Source organism: Chrysemys picta, chromosome 7 (genome assembly GCF_011386835.1).
Source record: "Chrysemys picta bellii isolate R12L10 chromosome 7, ASM1138683v2, whole genome shotgun sequence".
NCBI classification, from domain to species: domain Eukaryota; kingdom Metazoa; phylum Chordata; order Testudines; family Emydidae; genus Chrysemys; species Chrysemys picta.
The window spans coordinates 97,591,605-97,610,135 of record NC_088797.1 but is presented as its reverse complement, the minus strand read 5'-3'; the positions used below and the strand labels follow the sequence as shown (position 1 = coordinate 97,610,135).

The 18,531-nt window shown below is 45.2% G+C and overlaps 1 protein-coding gene across 2 annotated transcripts; it reads left to right on the top strand.

The window, feature by feature from the left end:
* The first annotated feature begins 10,792 nt into the window (after nt 1-10,792).
* HHEX (hematopoietically expressed homeobox) lies at nt 10,793-17,210 on the top strand. Of its 2 annotated transcripts, XM_005301290.5 has the most exons (4): nt 10,808-11,380; nt 13,470-13,648; nt 14,078-14,128; nt 15,945-17,210. In XM_005301290.5, exons 1-4 carry the CDS (start codon nt 10,990-10,992, stop codon nt 16,176-16,178), a joined length of 855 nt encoding a protein of 284 aa, XP_005301347.1. In that variant the 5' UTR covers nt 10,808-10,989; the 3' UTR covers nt 16,179-17,210. The 2 variants fall into 2 exon arrangements, with proteins under 2 accessions (XP_042712744.1, XP_005301347.1); XM_042856810.2 differs by lacking the exon at nt 14,078-14,128 and having other exon boundaries at nt 10,793-11,380.
* Nucleotides 17,211-18,531: the final 1,321 nt, after the last annotated feature.

The following is an 18,531-nucleotide window of genomic DNA, read 5'->3' as shown; positions in this document are numbered from 1 at the left end:
CTCTAGCATGCAAAATTTCAGCCTGAATGGTTTAAGTCAAGTAAAACTAAAAGCAGTTGAATGTAAAATCTTGTGTTGGAAAATGATAAGCAACCTTAGCTACGGATGTCACTGCCAGCTCTGCCTGGAACCATTAATTAACTAATTAATTTCAGTTCTTTTCTAAAAAGATTCACCAGGTTCTGTGTTACATTACATGTACCAATTTAGAACTGTATGGAAATGAAAGTTTTCAGAGTATTCTGTTTCCAGGTCATTTAAATTGAATCAAAGTGGTGGGGAGGATGATTTTTAGAGGAAAGTGCCTAACAGCCAAGATATCTGGAACACCTCAGTGTTGTGTGACATCACTTTCTGTTATACATAATGCCACTGACTGCAGCACAGTTTGGTTTCTGGGGTGTTAGGAGAATGAAATGTTCCATCCTGTACTGTTTCCTGCTTGGAGGGTTTTCAGGGCTTGCAGGGTCACCTCTTTTGGAAGAGTTTGGAGATCTTTCCTGCAGTGGGAAGAAGTGAAATGGCTGTACACATTATAGAGCATCTTGGAAAGCTACACACACTTCAGGAATCAATTAAGAGATATTTTTTGCTGCTAACCTATTCCTGGTGTTACAAGATGGAAGTGCACTCCACCTCCTGTAAGTCTCGTAGGGCCAAGTTCACCACTGATGTAACTCCATTGAGTTCAGCTAGGAGCTGCTCATCTCTGGTGTAGCTCTTCTGAAGTTAATAGAGTTACACCAGGTATTAATATTGACTATTGGTCCTGTTATCCATTTGTACTCAAAACTCCCATACCTCTATGTGCTAGTTCACAACTGTTAGTTCAGGAAGATCTAGAATACCTCACAGACAGAAGAGCATCCATGTGGTAGAAATACATGGACAGTATCAACTTTTTAAATATAGGCCTTCACATGTGTCCAGCCTTATGATTGTTGTGCCCACAAAACTCCCATTGACTTCAATGCATATGTACGAGCTAGCACATCAGGTACATAGTGTTGGTTAGTAGCAAATAGTTGTTTCTAAAAAATTGTTTTATGGGAGAGTGTAGCGAGGTGGTGGGATACCCCACAACCCCGCTGAGGGCCGAACCTCCCCTAATACCAACGTGGGTGGAGCCATCGGGTCCGGCGCCCGCCCCTCCGAGGTCACGGCCCTGACCCAGAAGTATAAAAGCCCGCCTGCAGAGCTCAGTGGAACCCAGGCCGGCGGAGAGAGCAGACGTCCGTGGCCGAGCTCCCGCTTGGGAAACAGCCGCAGGCCGCGACCGGCCTGCTGACTCACCGGGCCGATCGAGCCTACCTCTCGCCCGGTACCCCGAGGAGAACTGGCCAAGCCTGCCCCGCGCCAGCTACCCCGAGGAGGACTGGCCGAGCCTGCCCCGTGCCAGCTACCTACCCAGGGGAGCCAATGCTGGTGGAGAGCACTGACGACACTAAGACGGCCCAGATACCATACAAGAGGGAGTGTGGAAGTAGCCCGGGGGCAGCCGACCCCAGTCTGGCTGCTGCACTGCCAGAGCCGATGTCAGTGTGTTGCGGCCAGGATCCCCACTGACGGTAGCGAGTATCCGCTGCTGCTAGGGCCCTGGGCTGGGACGCAGTGGAGTGAGAGGGCCTGCGTCCCCCCTGCCACCCACTCCTTGGGTGGCAGACTCCCCCTGTTTCCCCTGGCCTAGAGAGGCTGGGTACCTAGGTGACTATTTGCTTGCTGCCCCGCCCTGGTCCAGGGCCTGGGCTACTGCAAATGGACCCAGCCCCTGCTTAGGGACCTGGGCCTCTGATTAACTATTTGATTACTGCCCTGCCCTGACTTAAGGCCTGGGCTGCTATAGACTTTGCCTCAGCCCTTACTTAAGGGCCTGTGTTCGGACCTCTTGGCTCATCCCCTGTTTACGGGCCTGAGCCCCTAACTGTGGGTCTGCGGTCCCCGACTGCCGCCGGACCAGAGCGAGGTAGTGGGATACCCCACAGCCCCGCTGAGGGCCGAACCTCGGCCCAAACCTACTACAGAGAGTCTTTTCAAAAGTGTAATTAAAACTGAAAGATGTCTGTATCTGTTCAAACATGACTCTCTTGTTCTTTTTACATATCATAGTGTTCAGAGAATTGGTTTGGCTATGGGAGTTACATGTTTGAAGTGTCAGCCAATATTAAATATGAGTATTTTGTGAAACTGCCATATTATTTATTCATTATTTTTCAGTCCAGCAAATCAGTCACTCTGTCATAATCAAACTTAAAGATGACACATAACTATATTGTCATTGAGTTGTCATATAGTGTCTTTGATCTGCTTTTATAACTCCCATTTACATCAATGGGATGGCATAGATACTAGCATGACTTGCACCTTAGAAATACCTTAGATAGATTTATCAGTGGGAGTTTCATGTGTATGCCCCACAAATTCACTAATAAATTGGAGAGCCTGATATAACTCATCCACACTCCAAACTATCTACCCCACGTTAGCACCCTTCTTATATGAATCATTTATCACACAGTTAATAGGGATATGTGTGGTGGGAATACTGGATCAGGGGTAAGATTGTTATTGGAAGTTTAACTATAAACTTTCTGAGTTTTAATTTTAACATTAACACAACTTTAAGTTTTTAACCATTTTATAACAAAGATATTTTAATTTATTTTATAATTGTTATACTCCTCTGGTGACTCTGATATGCTGCTGAACAGTTCTCTTTCAAGTCCTATTATCATAGAATCATAGAAATGTAGGGCTGGAAGAGACATTGAGAAGTCACATACTCCATCCCACTGTACTGTGGCAGGATTTGTATACCTGGACCATGCCAGACAGATGTTTGTCCAATCTGTTCTTAAAAACCTCCAATGATGGGGATTCCACAACTTCCTTGGAAGACTAGCCTTATAGTTTGGCAGCTTTTCCTAATATCTAATCTAAATCTCTCTTGCTGCAGATTAAGCCCATTACTTCTTGTCCTATCTTCCATGGACATGAAGAATAATTGATCACTGTCATTTTTGTAATAGCCCTTGACATATTTAAAGACTGCCATCAAGTCCCCTCTCAATCATTTTTTCTCAAAACTAAACATACCTTTAAAAAAAAAAAACTTTCCTTATAGTACAGGTTTTCTAAGCCTTTTATCATTTTTGTTTCTCTCCTCTGGACTCGCCAATTTGTCCTTCTTAAAGTGTGATGCCCAGAACTGGACACAGTACGCCAGCTGAGGCCTCACCAGAGCTTAGTAGAGTGAGACAATTTGATAGGACATATCTTAGATAGGACACACCTGTTAATATACCCCAGAATATTGGTCTTTTTCACTACCTGCATCACATTACAGGCTCCTATTTAATTTGTAATCCACTATAAATTCCAGATCCCTTTCTGCAGTGCTACCACCTAGCCAGTTATTCCCCATTTTGTATTTTTGGGTTTGATTTTTCCTTCCTACATGAAGTACTTTGCACTTGTCTTCATTGAATTTCATCTTGTTGATTTCAGACCAGTTCTCCGATTTGTCAAAGTATTTTTTAAATTCTAATCCTGTTCTCCAAAGTGCTTAGACCCTCCCCTCCCCTCTTGGTTTCATCTTCAAATTGTATAAGCACACTCTTCACCCTACTATCAATGTAATTAATGAAAATATTAAATAGTAGTGGACCCAGGACAGACCCCTGTGGGAACCTACTCAATACGCCCTCCCAGTTTGACAGCAAACCATTGATAACTACTCTTTGAATTAAGTCTTTCAAGCAGTTATGCATTTACTTTACAGTAATGACTTGGATGTTTATCAAAGGCTAGTGTAGGAGTTATTGTTGAAGATCTGGAAGCATAGTCACAATGTGTACCTCTCACCGTCACTGGGTGGCGATAGAGAGAAATCTTGCTTTAATTTAGAATGTATGGTTAGATATTCTGTTTTTATATGTTTATGTTAATCTACCACGGCTTGGGTTTCAGTACTCCTATTGGTGTAAAAGTTACTCATAAGTGCACCAGATATAAGAGAAACAGCATAAACATGAAAGCTGACTTTTAAAGAGATCAAATCTGGATTAGGAAGAAATTTGACAATTCCATAGTTGTTAGTTTGAAAGGACTGTTTTGTGTCACCTAGCTGCGTAACCTGTATTAGAGTCTCCATTAAAGAAGTAAATATATCCTAAGCAAGAAATCCATGCTGGTGGGATTCACCTTAGAGAAAAGACAGAGGAATGAAAAATGCCATTCGATTTTATTACAAATGAATTTCTGACCCTTTCTGGCAAAGATCCTTTTCTCCCGGGTAAAGCCCTATTCATGTGCTCTCCTCTTATCCCAGCCACTGGTAGGGTCGATGACTAATGCAAAATGCGCTATGAGCAGGGGAAATATGCATCTTCTTTGGTCTCTGAAGATTCCGCACTGCCCTATATTGCCCCTCCCATCCCCAGGTCCCTACTTGTAGATCTGATTTTATCTATCCAGTCCCAGGTGCAGGGTCATGTCTTCAGTTGTGATCTTTGCCCTCTGCACATGGTAGTAAGCCCCAACATTTCAGACAAATGCAGGACCTAGCCCGCTAGGTGAGAGAACATGTCAGAATGACAACGGAGGCTATCGCAATAAATATAGGGCAGGTGCGGTGTGTTTATTTTGGGCTCCTAACAGGTAAGGTATGGGGAGAAATAAGTTAGCTCGCTCTTAAAATAATACTACCCCCAAACGGTTTGTCCAGCGCCTTGCATTGTGGGGCCCAATCTCAGTAGAGACCTTTGGGTGCTACTGTAATCATAAAACTGTGGCCAGGATTATTGCCAAAATCACAGAAAGTGCATTCGGTTTTAAAAGCCAGAATGAGGCACGTTACAAATATGCAAGTAAAGCCGCATAAAGCCAGAAGTTTGGTCGAAAACATGGAAAAAGTTGTTTTACAGTGTATAATGCTCATTGCTAGATCGACCAGAGTGTCTGTAGAAGCCAGGCCATTTCAGCGTATCTAATAAACTGCCCTCCCTTGTGCCAGGCTAACACTCACTAACTTAGCGCTTACACGGATAGATCCTCTAACGGGCAGCATGTGACCTCCAGAGCTGTTCAATCCCCTTCTGGGTGCATCAGTGGCGTCTGCGTGCTGCTACAGGGACATCATTTCAACACCGAGTTCAGCTGAAAAGCCACAACCGCTTTTCAAGACACCCCACCGTATGCAACTTCCGCTTTGCTGCTTTAATCGAAAACCAGCTCTCCATATCGTACACCCCAAAGCACTGCGTGGATACTTGTCTTCTCTGCATCCTACGCCTCTTGCCCACCCCAATTGTCTTCTGAATGGTGCCAATATGAGGAGGCAGGTTGCATTCCAAATTGATAAACTAAAGAGCAGGACCAGATGGTATTCACCCAAGAGTTCTGAAGGAACTCAAATGTGAAATTGCAGAACTACTAACTAGTTTGTAACCTATCATTTAAATCAGCTTCTGTACGGAATGACTGGAGGATAGCTAATGTGACACCAATTTTTAAAAAGAGCTTCAGAGGTGATCCCAGCAATTACAGGTCAGTAAGCCTAACTTCAGTAGGGGGCAAACTGTTTGAAACTGTAGTAAAAAACAAAATTGTCAGACACATAGATAAACATAATTTGTTGGGAAACAGTCAACATGTTTTTTGTAAAGGGAAATCATGCCTCACCAATCTACTAGAATTCCATGACGGGGTCAACAAGCATGTGGACAAGGGGGATCCAGTGGATAGAGTGTACTTAGATTTTCAGAAAGCCTTTGACAAGGCCCCTCACCAAAGTCTCTTAAGCAAAGTCAGCTGCCATGGGATAAGAGGGAAGGTCCTCTCATGGATTGGTAACTGGTTAAAGGATAGGAACCAAAGGGTAGAAATAAATGGTCAGTTTTCAGAATAGAGAGAGGTAAATAGTGGTGTCCCCCAGAGGTCTATTCTGATATGAGTCCTATTCAACATATTCATAAATGATCTGGAAAAAGGGGTAAACAATGAGGTGGCAAAATTTGCAGATGATACAAAATTACTCAAGATAGTAAGTCCAAAGCAGACTGTGAAGAACTACAAAAGGATCTCACAAAACTGGGTGAATGGGCAACAAAATGGCATATGAAATTCAATGTTGATTAATGCACATTGGAAAACGCAATCCCAATTATACATATAAAATGGTGGGGTTTAAATTAGCTGTTGCCACTCAAGAAAGAGATCTTGGAGTCATTGTGGACAGTTCTCTGAAAACATCCACTCAATGTGCAGCGGCAGTCAAAAAAGTGAACAGAATGTTGGGAATCATTAAGAAAGGGATTGACAAAAAGACAGAAAATATCCTATTGGCTCTATATAAATCCGTAGTAGGCCTGTATCTTGAACCACTGTGTGCAAATGTGGTTGCCCCATCTCAAAAAAGGTTCAGAGAAGGGCAACAAAAATAATTAGGGGTATAGAACAACTTCCATATGAGGAGCGATTAATAAGACTGGGACTTTTCATCATGGAAAAGAGATGACTAAGAGGGGATGTGATAGAGGTCTATAAAATCATAACTGGTGTGGAGAAAGTAAATAAGGAAGAGTTATTTACTCCTTCTCATAACAGAAGAACTAATGGTCCCCAAATGAAATTAATAGGCAGCAGGTTAAAAAAAAAGGAAGTATTTTTTCACACAGTCAACCTGTGGAACTCCTTGCCAGAGGATATTGTGAAGGCCAAGACTATACCAGGGTTCAAAAAAGAACTAGATAAGTTCCTGGAGGATAGGTCCATCAATGGCTATTGGGCAGGATGGTGTTCCTAGCTCTGTTTGCCAGAAGCTGGGAATGGGCGACGGGGATGGATCACTTGATGATTACCTGTTCTGTTCATTCCCTCTGGGGCACCTGGCATTGGCCACTGTCAGAAGACAGGATACTGGGCTAGATGGACCTTTGGTCTGAGCCAGTATGGCAGTTCTTATGAGTAACAGCTGATTTCACCCAGGGGCTGTAGGGTTGGATGAGAACTGGGTCCTTTATGCTCCATCATACAGTCAGTGCCTAAATGGCTGGTATCCTTAAAGTAAGGTGCACATAATCCCCATTTTTATGCAGAACTTCTCAAAGATAAGGGCAATTTTAGAAAAATTAGGTGGGAGGACACAGCCTTAAAATTACTAAACAAAATAATGGGTTCCACAGTCGATCATGTGCCCTTTGGGGTGACTTTATACTGGTGCAGGTGAGAGATACACAACTAAGGACAAATAAGAATCTTTAGATCAGCAAGTAAACTTGTAGGTGTTTAAAATATATTGTATATATTTCAATGCTCGCTAGTCAAATCAGTTATGAGCTAATAAGAAATGTTAACTATGAACTAACTTTGCTTGGACTGACCCAAAGAGCATAATTTCCCCCGTGCTCTTTCAGATAAAATAAGGTGAATTGTAGCAAGAACATAGAACAATGCTCCAAGCTTCAAAGAGCTATATTGCTTGTATTGATCTAGTAGTAGATCTAGTAGTAACAATACCGTTACAATCTCTTATTTTAAATGCGTGTTGCTCTGTAAATTCCAACCAGAATGCATGTTTATAGCAATAGTATTAGTAATGACATTCTATATCCTTAATTTTTAAAAATCTCATGCTGCATTAAAAATGTGTAGCTTAAGAAGTACCTCTTTCAGAAACGGCAAACAAAATATATGCTCCAAAAGAAAAAAGAAAAGGGGGAAAAGTCTTATTTAATCCAGAAAATAAATTAAAATCTCATGTATTTTTATTGGTTTTAGTATCCAGCAGAGTGAAAATATTGAAACTCCGAGACCTCTTGCATTAAAAAGTCACAACTGTTCTATTTTATTAGTTCTGACTGTGTGAAAAAAATTATAAGGGCAACATTGAAAAAACCTGGGGTTTAGAGCCCCGAATGGCTATAAAAACAATAAGATCAACTATAAAACCTACACTAGTGATATTAAAAAAATATGTAGTTCAATAAATGTGACATTTCATGAATGTGGATTTAATAGTTTTCAACCGACAGAAAAGAGAAGGCAAAGGTCTAACAATTGGATTTGAAAGGGGGCGGTGTTGTAGAAGTGCAAAATTAAGTGCTTCATTTTTCTTGTTAGGGATTATGCAGTGGTAGTGGAATGTAATAACTGTGCCATTAAAACTTCCTTTTAACAAGGCCTATTGCTTGTATAAAAGTCAGAAAAGAGTAATCTCTTCCTCTATTTGTTTCCCAATAATACAGCAAAACATGGAGGTTTCTCGGCTTAAACTTGTTCTCAGGGTTTTGAATCGACAGCTTGTAAAATATTGTGGGGCCCAATATATTGTTGCTTCATATCGGGTACATCGTTATTCTAAAGGGCAACGGGTCATCAGTTTATTGTACATTTATTAAATAAATAACGCTGCAAATCCAACACTTCCACTTGAAAATATTAGCTAAATCCCATGGGAAAAGCAATGCCTGGGAGACTTAATACAGAGAAAAATAATCAGAGTTGTCAGTTTAATTTACGGGTACCTGAAATTTACAAGACACAGGCATACACTTTAAAGGTGAGTTTTGGCATTTGTTAACAATGTAAAAATCCTGTATTATTAAAAAATATATTTCCATTTCACCAACACCCCTTCCTCCTGTTCTGAGCCTTAGTTATTAAGATCTTTGTAGGTTTCAACCGGAGACCATTTTTTATTTACCAGCACCTGTTATTCCTTAACCATTTTAGTCATCTGTGTTCGGTGTCACCACTGGTGAATTGTTTCAGAGTGGTAGCCCTGTTAGTCTGGATCAGCAAAAACAACGAGAAGTACTTGTGGCACCTTAGAGACTAACAAAGCGAGAGAGTGTACACGGAAAAATCGATCAATGGAAAATTCTCCCCTATAGACATGCATTCATCAATCTATTTTCCAAATATTCAGATAGGAAAAAAAACTCCGCACTGATCCTCAGGAATAAGTTCACTTTCAAAGAAAGGCAGTTCATTGGAGAACATTTTGTGGACAGTTTTCTGTAGGGGAGGCGGGCTTGGAGGAGTATTCCTTCTAGCACACAACTACTAACTAGAGAGGGGGTAGCAGTCATTTACTTCTGCAGCTGGGCTGCTTCAGTAAGGAAGGCGAGCGCAGCCCGTGCGCTTGAGCATTGCTTTCCTCCACGTCGTGAATACACAAACTGGGGACCGCTCAGCAAACTATGCACACAGTTTTAAATATGAAATCGATCATGGGATCCAGGTGGCGCTATTAAAGAGGAAAGCCATCGGAGGCTGCGGTACTGCTAGGCAGGGGCAGCTGTGCTCGTTCTCTGCTGCTAGTGTGTAGGAAGCTGGACCCCAGCGCCTGAAATCCCCTTCAGATCCGGTGCGTCTGGCGCCTGGCCTTCGGCGGCTCAGTCCAGCTGCTGGACACCAACCATCATCTTTGTTTACTGTCGGGGTCGCCGCTAGCTGGAAGCTTGGTGCCTGAGGATTCCGTGTCTGACGAGGTGATGAGAAGTGCAGCAGGAAATAATGCCTGCATACCTAATTCCCTGCCCGTGACCCAGCCCGGGCCGGGGGGCCCAGGGACTGTCAACAGCTCAGTTAGGGCCCGGGGAGCGGTCCTGATAAACGGAGATACAGGAGATTAAGGAGTCTCCGTAGCTGCTTTTTAAATACATCAGCAGCTCCTTCGGATACACTGTAGGCTCGCGGGTTGGGCGATTCAATCAATACGTGTCAAGCAAGCCAGGTTTGAGCTGTGTTCTCACTACTCACGGGAGAGCCAGACCGGCGCGGCGCGGCTCTGCCCTACAGCGAGCCCAGAGGACGGAGAGGGCGTGTCAGCGCTGGGTGCTCACCTCCAGCGCTCACCTCCTTCTGGTCCTGCTACAGGCGGCCCCAATCACCTGTCCTAACCAAACAGCCAGTGCCACCCACACTGAGGGGGTGAGTCCGGACTCCTTCAGGGCGAAGGACACTAGTGGCGGGAGTGAGCGTGGCTCCTGGAAAATCCTACAGGGCGGGATGTCTCCCACTTAACTCTGCTACCAGAGATGTTTGCCCAGCATAAACCCTACCTTTGATCACAATGAGCGGGCTGGAGAGCTAGTACTAGTAGCCGACTGCCCTCCCTCCCCCCAGCTATGGCTGGAGCTGTGCTGGGCCAGGGGTGTGTCCTGTCCTGGTATAGCTCGCAGCTGCTCCCTGCACAGCCAGGATGGGCACTGCATCAGAGACAAAAACGCCATCCACATCCAAAGAAAGGAGCGGAGCCTGTCGGTCACTAGGACCCGGGGAATGTGTGTGCAGCAGGGCAATAAATGCCCCCCAACAGTACCATAAGGGAGGGCCGGAACAGCAATACTGGGTCAGACCAATGGCCCATCTAGCTCAGCATCCTGCCCACAGTGCCAATGGCAGATGCTTCCCAGGGAATGACCAGAACAGGGCAATCATTGAGTGATCCAGCCCCGTTGTCCCAGTGCCAACTTCTGGCAGCCAGAGGTTTAGGGACACCCAGAGCCTGGGGTTGCCTCCCAGCCCATCTTGGCTAATAGCCACCGAAGGACCTACCCTCCCTGATTTTAGCTAATTCTTTTTAAACCCGGTTATACTTTGGTGGGGATTCCGCTCCGCTTTCTGCTCCCACTTTGCTCCAGTGATCAATGGGCTCCAGCGCTTGTTGATTGGCGCCGTGGGGAGTTTGCTCAGGGGGAGTGTTTGCCAATGGGGGGGTTGGCTTTCCCCTCCCTGGACAGGCTCATTGGCTAGACACAGCACTGGCAGGAAGGGGACAGAGCCCGGGCGGCCCCGCCCAGCGCCAATAGAAACCTATTGAAGGGTAATCTGAGCCCGGAGAAATTCGCTGCTGCGGTGCAGGCATCAGCCCTGAGGCTGGGGCTGCTTTCGGGCGGGTTGCTGCTGGGGGGCGCGTGTCTCTGCGCCGGGCCAGGCAGCGCGGCCTGAGGGGGAAGGGAGGGGAGCGCCGAGCGCGGCGGAGCCATGCAGTACCAGCACCCGGCCTCTGCCCCGGCCGCCGCGGCCATGGGTGTGAGCGTGCCGCTCTACGCGCCCACCCCGCTGCTGCAGCCCGTGCACCCCACGCCCTTCTACATCGAGGACATCCTGGGCAGAGGGGCCGGCGCGCCCCCCGCGCCGCACCCCCTGCCCTCGCCGGCGCCGCCGACTCTGCCGTCTCCCAACTCCTCCTTCACCAGCCTGGTGTCCACCTACAGGACCCCCATCTACGAGCCGACCCCGATCCACCCGGCCTTCTCCCACCATCCTGCCCTGGCTGCTACCTACGGCGGCAGCACCTACGCTGGCCCCCTGTACCCTTTCCCCCGGACCGTGAACGACTACACGCACGCTCTGATCCGGCACGACCCCCTGGGTAAGCAACGCCGCTCCCCTCTCCCTCCTCCTCCAGCTTGTCTCCCCTCCTGGCCCCTCGCCTCGCCCTGCACTGGGTCCCCGCGCGGTTGGGTCCCAGCAGGGCTGACGGTGCTTCTGCATTTCTGCTGCTGGGGGCTGCAATTGAAAGTCATTGAAACTCTCTCTGGCCTCAGTCTGATTTACAGTAAACTGAGAAGCGCTGAGCTCTCGCGTTTGGAACCAGACCGCAGCGCCCGCCCGCTGGTGACTCAGATTTGTTTTCCTTCAACCAAGTGACTCTGAGTGTCCTTAGTAATGTCGCGTGTGGTTTTAGTGGAGAGTTTTAATTGTAGTGAAAAATCGTATTTCAGATCTGAGTCTTTGCCTGCAGATGACTTAAAACGCTTGGCTGCTGATTCTGATCTCACTGGGACCCGAGTAACTCAGGCGCACTAGCACCCCCTCAATAAGTAAGATCAGAATCAGGCCCTGTCACTCTTCTATTGCAACCCCCAGGACGGTCCCTGCTCTACCCCGCTCAGCAAGGCTGAGATCTTCAATCCCTTGGGGGCTGAGCCCCGCCTCAGCCGGCTCAGCGCGCTGATAGCGGCAGCACTTGTTCTTAGTGATTGCAAAACTGGACCTGACTCACCAAATTTGTGCAGTGAAAGAGGCTGACCCTTTCCGTTCATACAGGAAATCTTGAGCTCTCGATAGGAGTAAATCTGGTTTCAGAAGCTGTTAAGTGTTTTCCTGGCTGCCTGAAGCAGGCTCTTCCCCGGGAGTCGTGCACACTGCTGATTATTTTATCGACATCCTCAATACAGACAAATTCAGGAAACACTCGACTTCTGATAGCCGGGATCCGTTTTTCTGATATTGTTCATTTCCTCTGTGTGGGATGTGACTTTATGACAGCTAAAATAACCAGTTGCTTCCTATTTTTTGAGTCTGTTTTGCACCAGAATTACTAAAGCCTGACGCAAGCAAAATCTTGAAAAACAATGCTGCATTTCAAAGGGTACAGACAGAAAGGCAAACAGTGACTCAAAGGCTCTAACTGGAGAGTTGCTGGACCAGAGGCCACTGCAACTTGTTTTATTTGGTTTGATGTAATTAAGTGTGGATTCCTGCACCTCCTTCCATATACATTGCATACGACCATCAGACCCAATAGCTACATTTCGATTGCTAATGTTAAGTAATTAACCACCAATTGCCTATGCCCCTTGGGGGTCTCCAACAACTCATCTACTAGCATTTGGTATTTAGCTACAGCATAGTCTGTGTGATTAATATGGATAAACAAAATACAGATACAGTGATAGATTCCACGTTAGGTATTTCCAAAGAAATGCTGCCAACCCGTGTGGAAGGTGAGGTACACAGATAATGACAGTACTTTCTAGCACAAACCATTGACAGACTCGAGATAGTGAGTACTTCAGTAAGGCATGCGCTCAGCATGCGGGCAAACATTTGCACAAAGAAGGCAAGGTAGTTTCTTTGGGTTATTACAGTGAAAGAGCAGAAGGAAGCAAAGTTTTTTTTTTCTCTCTCTCTCTTTTCTTTGCGAGATAGACCAACAGGAAACACATTGACGGAAATGTTGCCATAGCCCTTAGGGTGGCTTTAACTGGTCTCCTTTGCTCGACTGATGTTAAAATCAGAGGCGAAAGATCAAGCTAAGGCTGAAAAGTCAGCGTGCACTGAAAGCAAAGCGCCTCAGAGCCACACTGCGCCCAGCACTTGTAGTCCTTCTGGCGAGGGAGGGTACACACCGTGCAAAGGGTCTGCTGTGCAATAAGATCTGACCAGTGGGGAAACGCACCGACTTCCCATTTGGGAAGCGAGTGTTTCTATCACAGTAAAGGGCCCCGGGGTATCACAAAGAAGCAGCAATGTGTGTGCGGCATCCACAGCGAACGCCTCCCCCTCTAGAACTTACTCTAGAACCCTCCGGTGCAGCTGCTCCTAGAGCCAAGTTTCTCTGCAGGGCGGGCGTAAGCCCCGGGACTGGAGTCCAGCCCCAAGCCGCGTGAGAGACAAGCCCCAGCGCCACAGCTACTGTCTGCCACTAACGTGCCGGGATTGTGTCTCTTTTGAAGGGAAGCCCTTGCTCTGGAGTCCCTTCATCCAGCGGCCGCTGCACAAGAGGAAAGGGGGCCAAGTTCGCTTCTCCAATGACCAGACCATCGAGCTGGAGAAGAAATTTGAGACCCAAAAGTATCTCTCTCCGCCGGAAAGAAAGCGACTGGCCAAGATGCTGCAGCTCAGCGAGAGGCAGGTGAGGCCAAGCAAATCCCCCCGCGCACGTGGGAGCACAGTACAGGGCTGCCGCGCGTAGGCCCCACAGGATACACATGGGGTGTCCTGCGCCTTTGGGAGCCAAGGCCATAGCTCCCCATAACTCCCGAACGCGCGCTCTCCTTGACCGCTCTGTCAACCAGACAGGTGCGTGTAAATCCCTGGATGTTCCGCGGGTTTGAGTTTCTCCTGGGGCTAAATTCGGCTCTCAGTGGCCGGGGTTGAAATCAGGAGTGACTCAGACGTTCTCCGCGTTTACACTGGGGTCGCTGAGCAGCCCGCTTTTTGCTGCTTATTTTTTTCTTTTTCCTCTTTTTTCATCCCACCCGAGCAAATGGACTTTGTTTTAAGCTGAGCCCGGGATATACCGAATGGGGGACAACGTTGTGCCTTTTTCTGTTCTTTTTAGGTCAAAACTTGGTTTCAGAATCGCAGAGCTAAATGGAGGCGCCTAAAGCAGGTACTGGGATGTTTCTGTTTCTATAGAAATAAGTATTTTAATAATCTTATCGTAGAACGTGATCGCCTATTCCAGCTTGTATGCAAAAGTCATTTGAAAGGCTGTTTAACCTCTTCACCTTGATTAAAAAGGCAAATAGTCATGCTGGAATCCAGGATGGCTCGTTCAGGCAGCACTAATGTTAAAAGCTCCTAATGTAGTTCCTATATCAATTATGCCTGGGTTTTCACACACTGCCTATTAAAACTCCACACTAATTGTTTTGTAAACCCATATGTTGTTTATCTAATTAACGCAGAGAAGATAAGTAATTGTCAGTAAATTGCTTAGGCAGTTGTCTTTGGGAGAATATTTACTAGTCCTTTTAATTACACATTTATAGCAAGTACAGGCAGATTTATTATATAAAGGCTGGAAAATAAATATACAAAAGCCTGTTTATTGTTTTGAGCCCTAGGGAAAAATAATTAGCTTGTGGGTTCATTTAGTTTAGGGTCAGTCACTTACAGCCCATTAGACTGGAAATTATAATACTTTCCCTCAAATAAAGTGTATACATATCAGTAAATCATTATTTACCTGATCGTACTGTTTTTTTTATCTGGTTAAGCTCCCATCGAGGTACCTGATAAAGGGCTTTAAAAATTATGTAGAAATGAAAAAGATTAAAAATTCAAACATCGTGTTCAGTCTAATCCTCCAATAAACACAAAGTGAAGATTTGTTTTAAATCTTACTATTTTTCATCAGTAATTCGGGGGGGCGGGTTGATTATATGTTAATGAAAAACAAAGATTAACAGCAGTGTGAAGTTGTTGACTATGTTTACTATATGAACATTTTCCCGTTTCACCTGTTCCTCAGTCTACTTTTATTAATAACTCTGGGTTTATGTAGAGCTGTACTTATTGCTATAGAAATAATTACTTTCAAGGGAGTCATTTCCCCTGAGAAACATACAATGGGCTGATTTCTGCTCTAAAATATCCTGAGACATGGCTTGGAATCTGGGACATTTGAAGTCACTGTCTCCTTTTTAGTCAGTCAGGTCCATATCCCAGGTACATTTCCACCTATGCCTTCTCTTTGCTCTAGAAAGCTTCATGCCTTCTGAATCATTTTGAAATTAGCATTTTTAATGTCTGGTTTTAGGCTTAGGACAACTTGATGGTTGGTAATTTTCTCATTTCTTTCCTATGACGTGAAGGGCCTTGGTTCTGCCTCCCATTGAAGCCAAAGGCAATTTTGGCATTGGTTTCAATGAAAGGATGATCCAGTCCAGAAAGAAGCAGCTGGCCAGTTTTTTGCGGTTTATTTTCTGAGAACAAAATCACTTTCAAAATGCTCTTGGATCAAGGTTCTTGCTGGGAGGTATTTGAGATGATGATGATGATGGTATTGCCTGGGAGCCTGGTGTCACTGAGCCCATGACAAAACTGCCAGTGACTTCAGTGGGAGCGGGAACAAGCCCATATGGATCCCTTATGTTTGTGATGCCTCTTAGCTGTCCTGTCCCGTCTCATTTTGGTGCAAGCACAGTTCCTCCTTCCTTAATGGTCCTTTAATCCCATCTGCTCAGTGGGACACTTTTATAAGGAAGAAGTGCTCACAGCTGTACACATCCATTTCCATAAGCATTTAAAAAGCAGACCAGCGCATTGAATCCAAACACCCCAGACCGACTGAAAATGCCCCAGAATCGTAGGCTTAGAACTAACAATTCACTTTGCCTCACAACATTGCCTTGACTCACGGGTGTTCTGATTGTGTTGGCTATATTTCAGTGTCAAGCTAGTTGTTTACTGATTAATTTTAGGAGAACCCTCAAGGCAGCAAAAAAGAAGAAACTGAAAGTGTGGATAGCCACTGTGATAAAAGGCAGGAGAGCTGTCTGACCCCTGAGCAGAAGAATAAAGAAGTCTCTCTGGATGGGTCTCAGTACACCCCCTCACCAGTCTCTCAGGAGGACCTTGAGTCAGAAATCTCAGATGATTCCGATCAAGAAGTGGACATTGAAGGTGATAAAGGCTATTATAATTCTACCCACTAATGGCTCCACTTTTAAGAATGGACCCTAATTCAGCTTGCACTTTAATAGGAGCTGGCTTGTAAAGAATGTTTTGCTACAGAAGAAAACTTCCACCATTTGTCAGAGACAACCACTTAACCTAGTTTTGTAAATCTAAAACCAAACTATTTTGTGCAGACAGTTGATTCATGGGCAGATCTTTATTTTGGATAAAGGAACAAGTCCATGTTTTGTATTTAATTTGTAAGATATACTTGTACATTGATTAATGTTCTAACTGAAATAGAATAATACTATGTCCTGTCTTTACTGACTTGGGTCTGATCCAGCCATCTTTATGCAGTCAGGCAGAACTCCCGTTTATTTCAACTTCAACTGGGAAGTGAGAGTGAACTGCAGTGCTTTGACCTTTGTATGTATATACAAAATGTAGCTTAAAAGAATAGACTGTCTTTCAAAAGTCTCCTTTCCTATCAAAGGAATATATTTAATGAAATAGAGAGGGATTTGATAATTCTCATCAAGTGCCTTATACCTTCCCTCTCATGACGCATATGGTGCTTTTCTTCAAGACATTATTCTATTTATGCTACAGGTCATTCGTAAAAGCTGATTTTTACTTTTATATTACACACAATTCATATACAGTGCCCTTTTGAATGTGGGATCCCTGGAGATGTTGCCTTGCAATCTGTCTGATTCTATTTGTAGGAGAAATATTTTTGATTAAAATCTATCAAGCTGGTTTTGCCTGATTTATAGTTTACTTCCTCTGTTTCACAAGAAAATGTGACAAATGATAGGGCCCTAATGCAGGAGAAAAACTGACACCAGCTGCTGGATGGTAAGGTAGGCATGAGAAGTTAATGCCTATTGTATACATATCTGTCTCTGTATATAGTCCTTTGCTTTACAAATCTTGCGGTTTTATACCTCAAATTGTTCATATTTTGTACATATTTGTTTATTGTTTAAAAAAAAGCCCCAAATTGGTATTTAAATTTTTGTTGAAGAACTTGTCTGTGAAATAAAACTGAACTCTGGACCACCCGAGACATTGGACAGTCACTTCTTTGAAACATGCATGTTTGCAATAGAATTTATGTCTTTTCCAAAAAGCCTTTAACCAACTCCATTTCCAGCCTATCATACAACTGGGGGAAGCAAGTTTCCTTCTGAGTTTATTGGTGGGATGGGTCATGAAACTGACTGCATGGCTTTAGAGGATTCTGAGCAGCTCCATGCTCAGAACTTCTCGGTTGAATTTGGGATTGCTTTTCTCTTACAGCCTGCAGCTCCGCCCTCGTGTTTGATACAGTCTGTAAAAAATACCATGCCCCCTGCCCATCGGAATACAGAGCGAGGTGGAATATTAGCCACCGAGAGAAGGGGGAGGTTTTGAAGTGTCAGTCCTGTTGTAAAGTTTTACGGGGAGCTCTTAAGTGATCCAAGTATTTGGAGAGAGGAAGAAAAAGGGAAACTTAAATCAAAGTGGACGCGGGGTGGATTAAAAATGAAAACCTTTGTGGCTCCCTGGGGAGGGGAATATTGATTTCCCTGGCGCTGCCCAGCTCTGGCTGCCGTTGACCTGCCTGAGTCAATAATGGTTATTTATCCTAGCCGCCATTCTCCGAAACCAGGCGAGTCTTCTGGGAACAGGAGTCCCAAGGAATAAAGGGGAGAGAAGACAGTAAGCTGCCGGGAGGAAACGAGGATGGGAGAGGGTTAGGCACAAGGACAATAATGATAATCGTCAATATAATATAATAATGCCTGCCACATTTGAGAGAGTCGCGCATTCCCCAGCCGGTGTCTTTCTTACACCAAACTCTACAGCTTTGTGCCTCCTCTATATTAAGTGATGTGTTGTTGCTCCTATTATCTCCATTCTATTCCGAGGATCTGGAGTAAGATCGATCTCTACCCTTGCCCTACAGACAAAAGTCTGCGGTAAGCCCCTGGGTCAGGCCTCGGGGGTTTCTCCTCAGCAAGTGACCCTGAGCAGGAGGATCCAAACGAACTCGTGGAAACAGGTTTGTGAAGAAGGGTTGCTAACGACGGGGCATCCTGCTGGTTCCTCAAACCGACGGAGCCCTAGTTAGCACGCGTGGGTGGCTGGCGGACACAGCCAAACTGGCTGCTAATGAGGGTCACTGCAGGGGTTCATGGGTATGTGGTGGGACGTGTTGTGGGGGCTTAAATGTTGCCAGGAACCCAACCTGGAGGTGTTTTCTCCAGACAGGATTCTGAATGCATCGGCAGTGGCACAGGGCTACTGCCAGAGGCAAAGGCAGAGGTGAGGAAGAAATGGCAGCTGTGAAGGTCTTTTCGGGCTCAGTTAAGACTCTTACCATGCAAACAACTGTGTGCCCCA

Coding starts and splice junctions, on each gene's coding strand:
- HHEX (XM_005301290.5), top strand. CDS start 10,990: ATGCAGTACCAGCACCCGGCCTCTGCCCCGGCCGCCGCGGCCATGGGT. Junction 11,381..13,469: donor GATCCGGCACGACCCCCTGG/GTAAGCAACGCC, acceptor TCTCTTTTGAAG/GGAAGCCCTTGCTCTGGAGT. Junction 13,649..14,077: donor TGCAGCTCAGCGAGAGGCAG/GTGAGGCCAAGC, acceptor TGTTCTTTTTAG/GTCAAAACTTGGTTTCAGAA.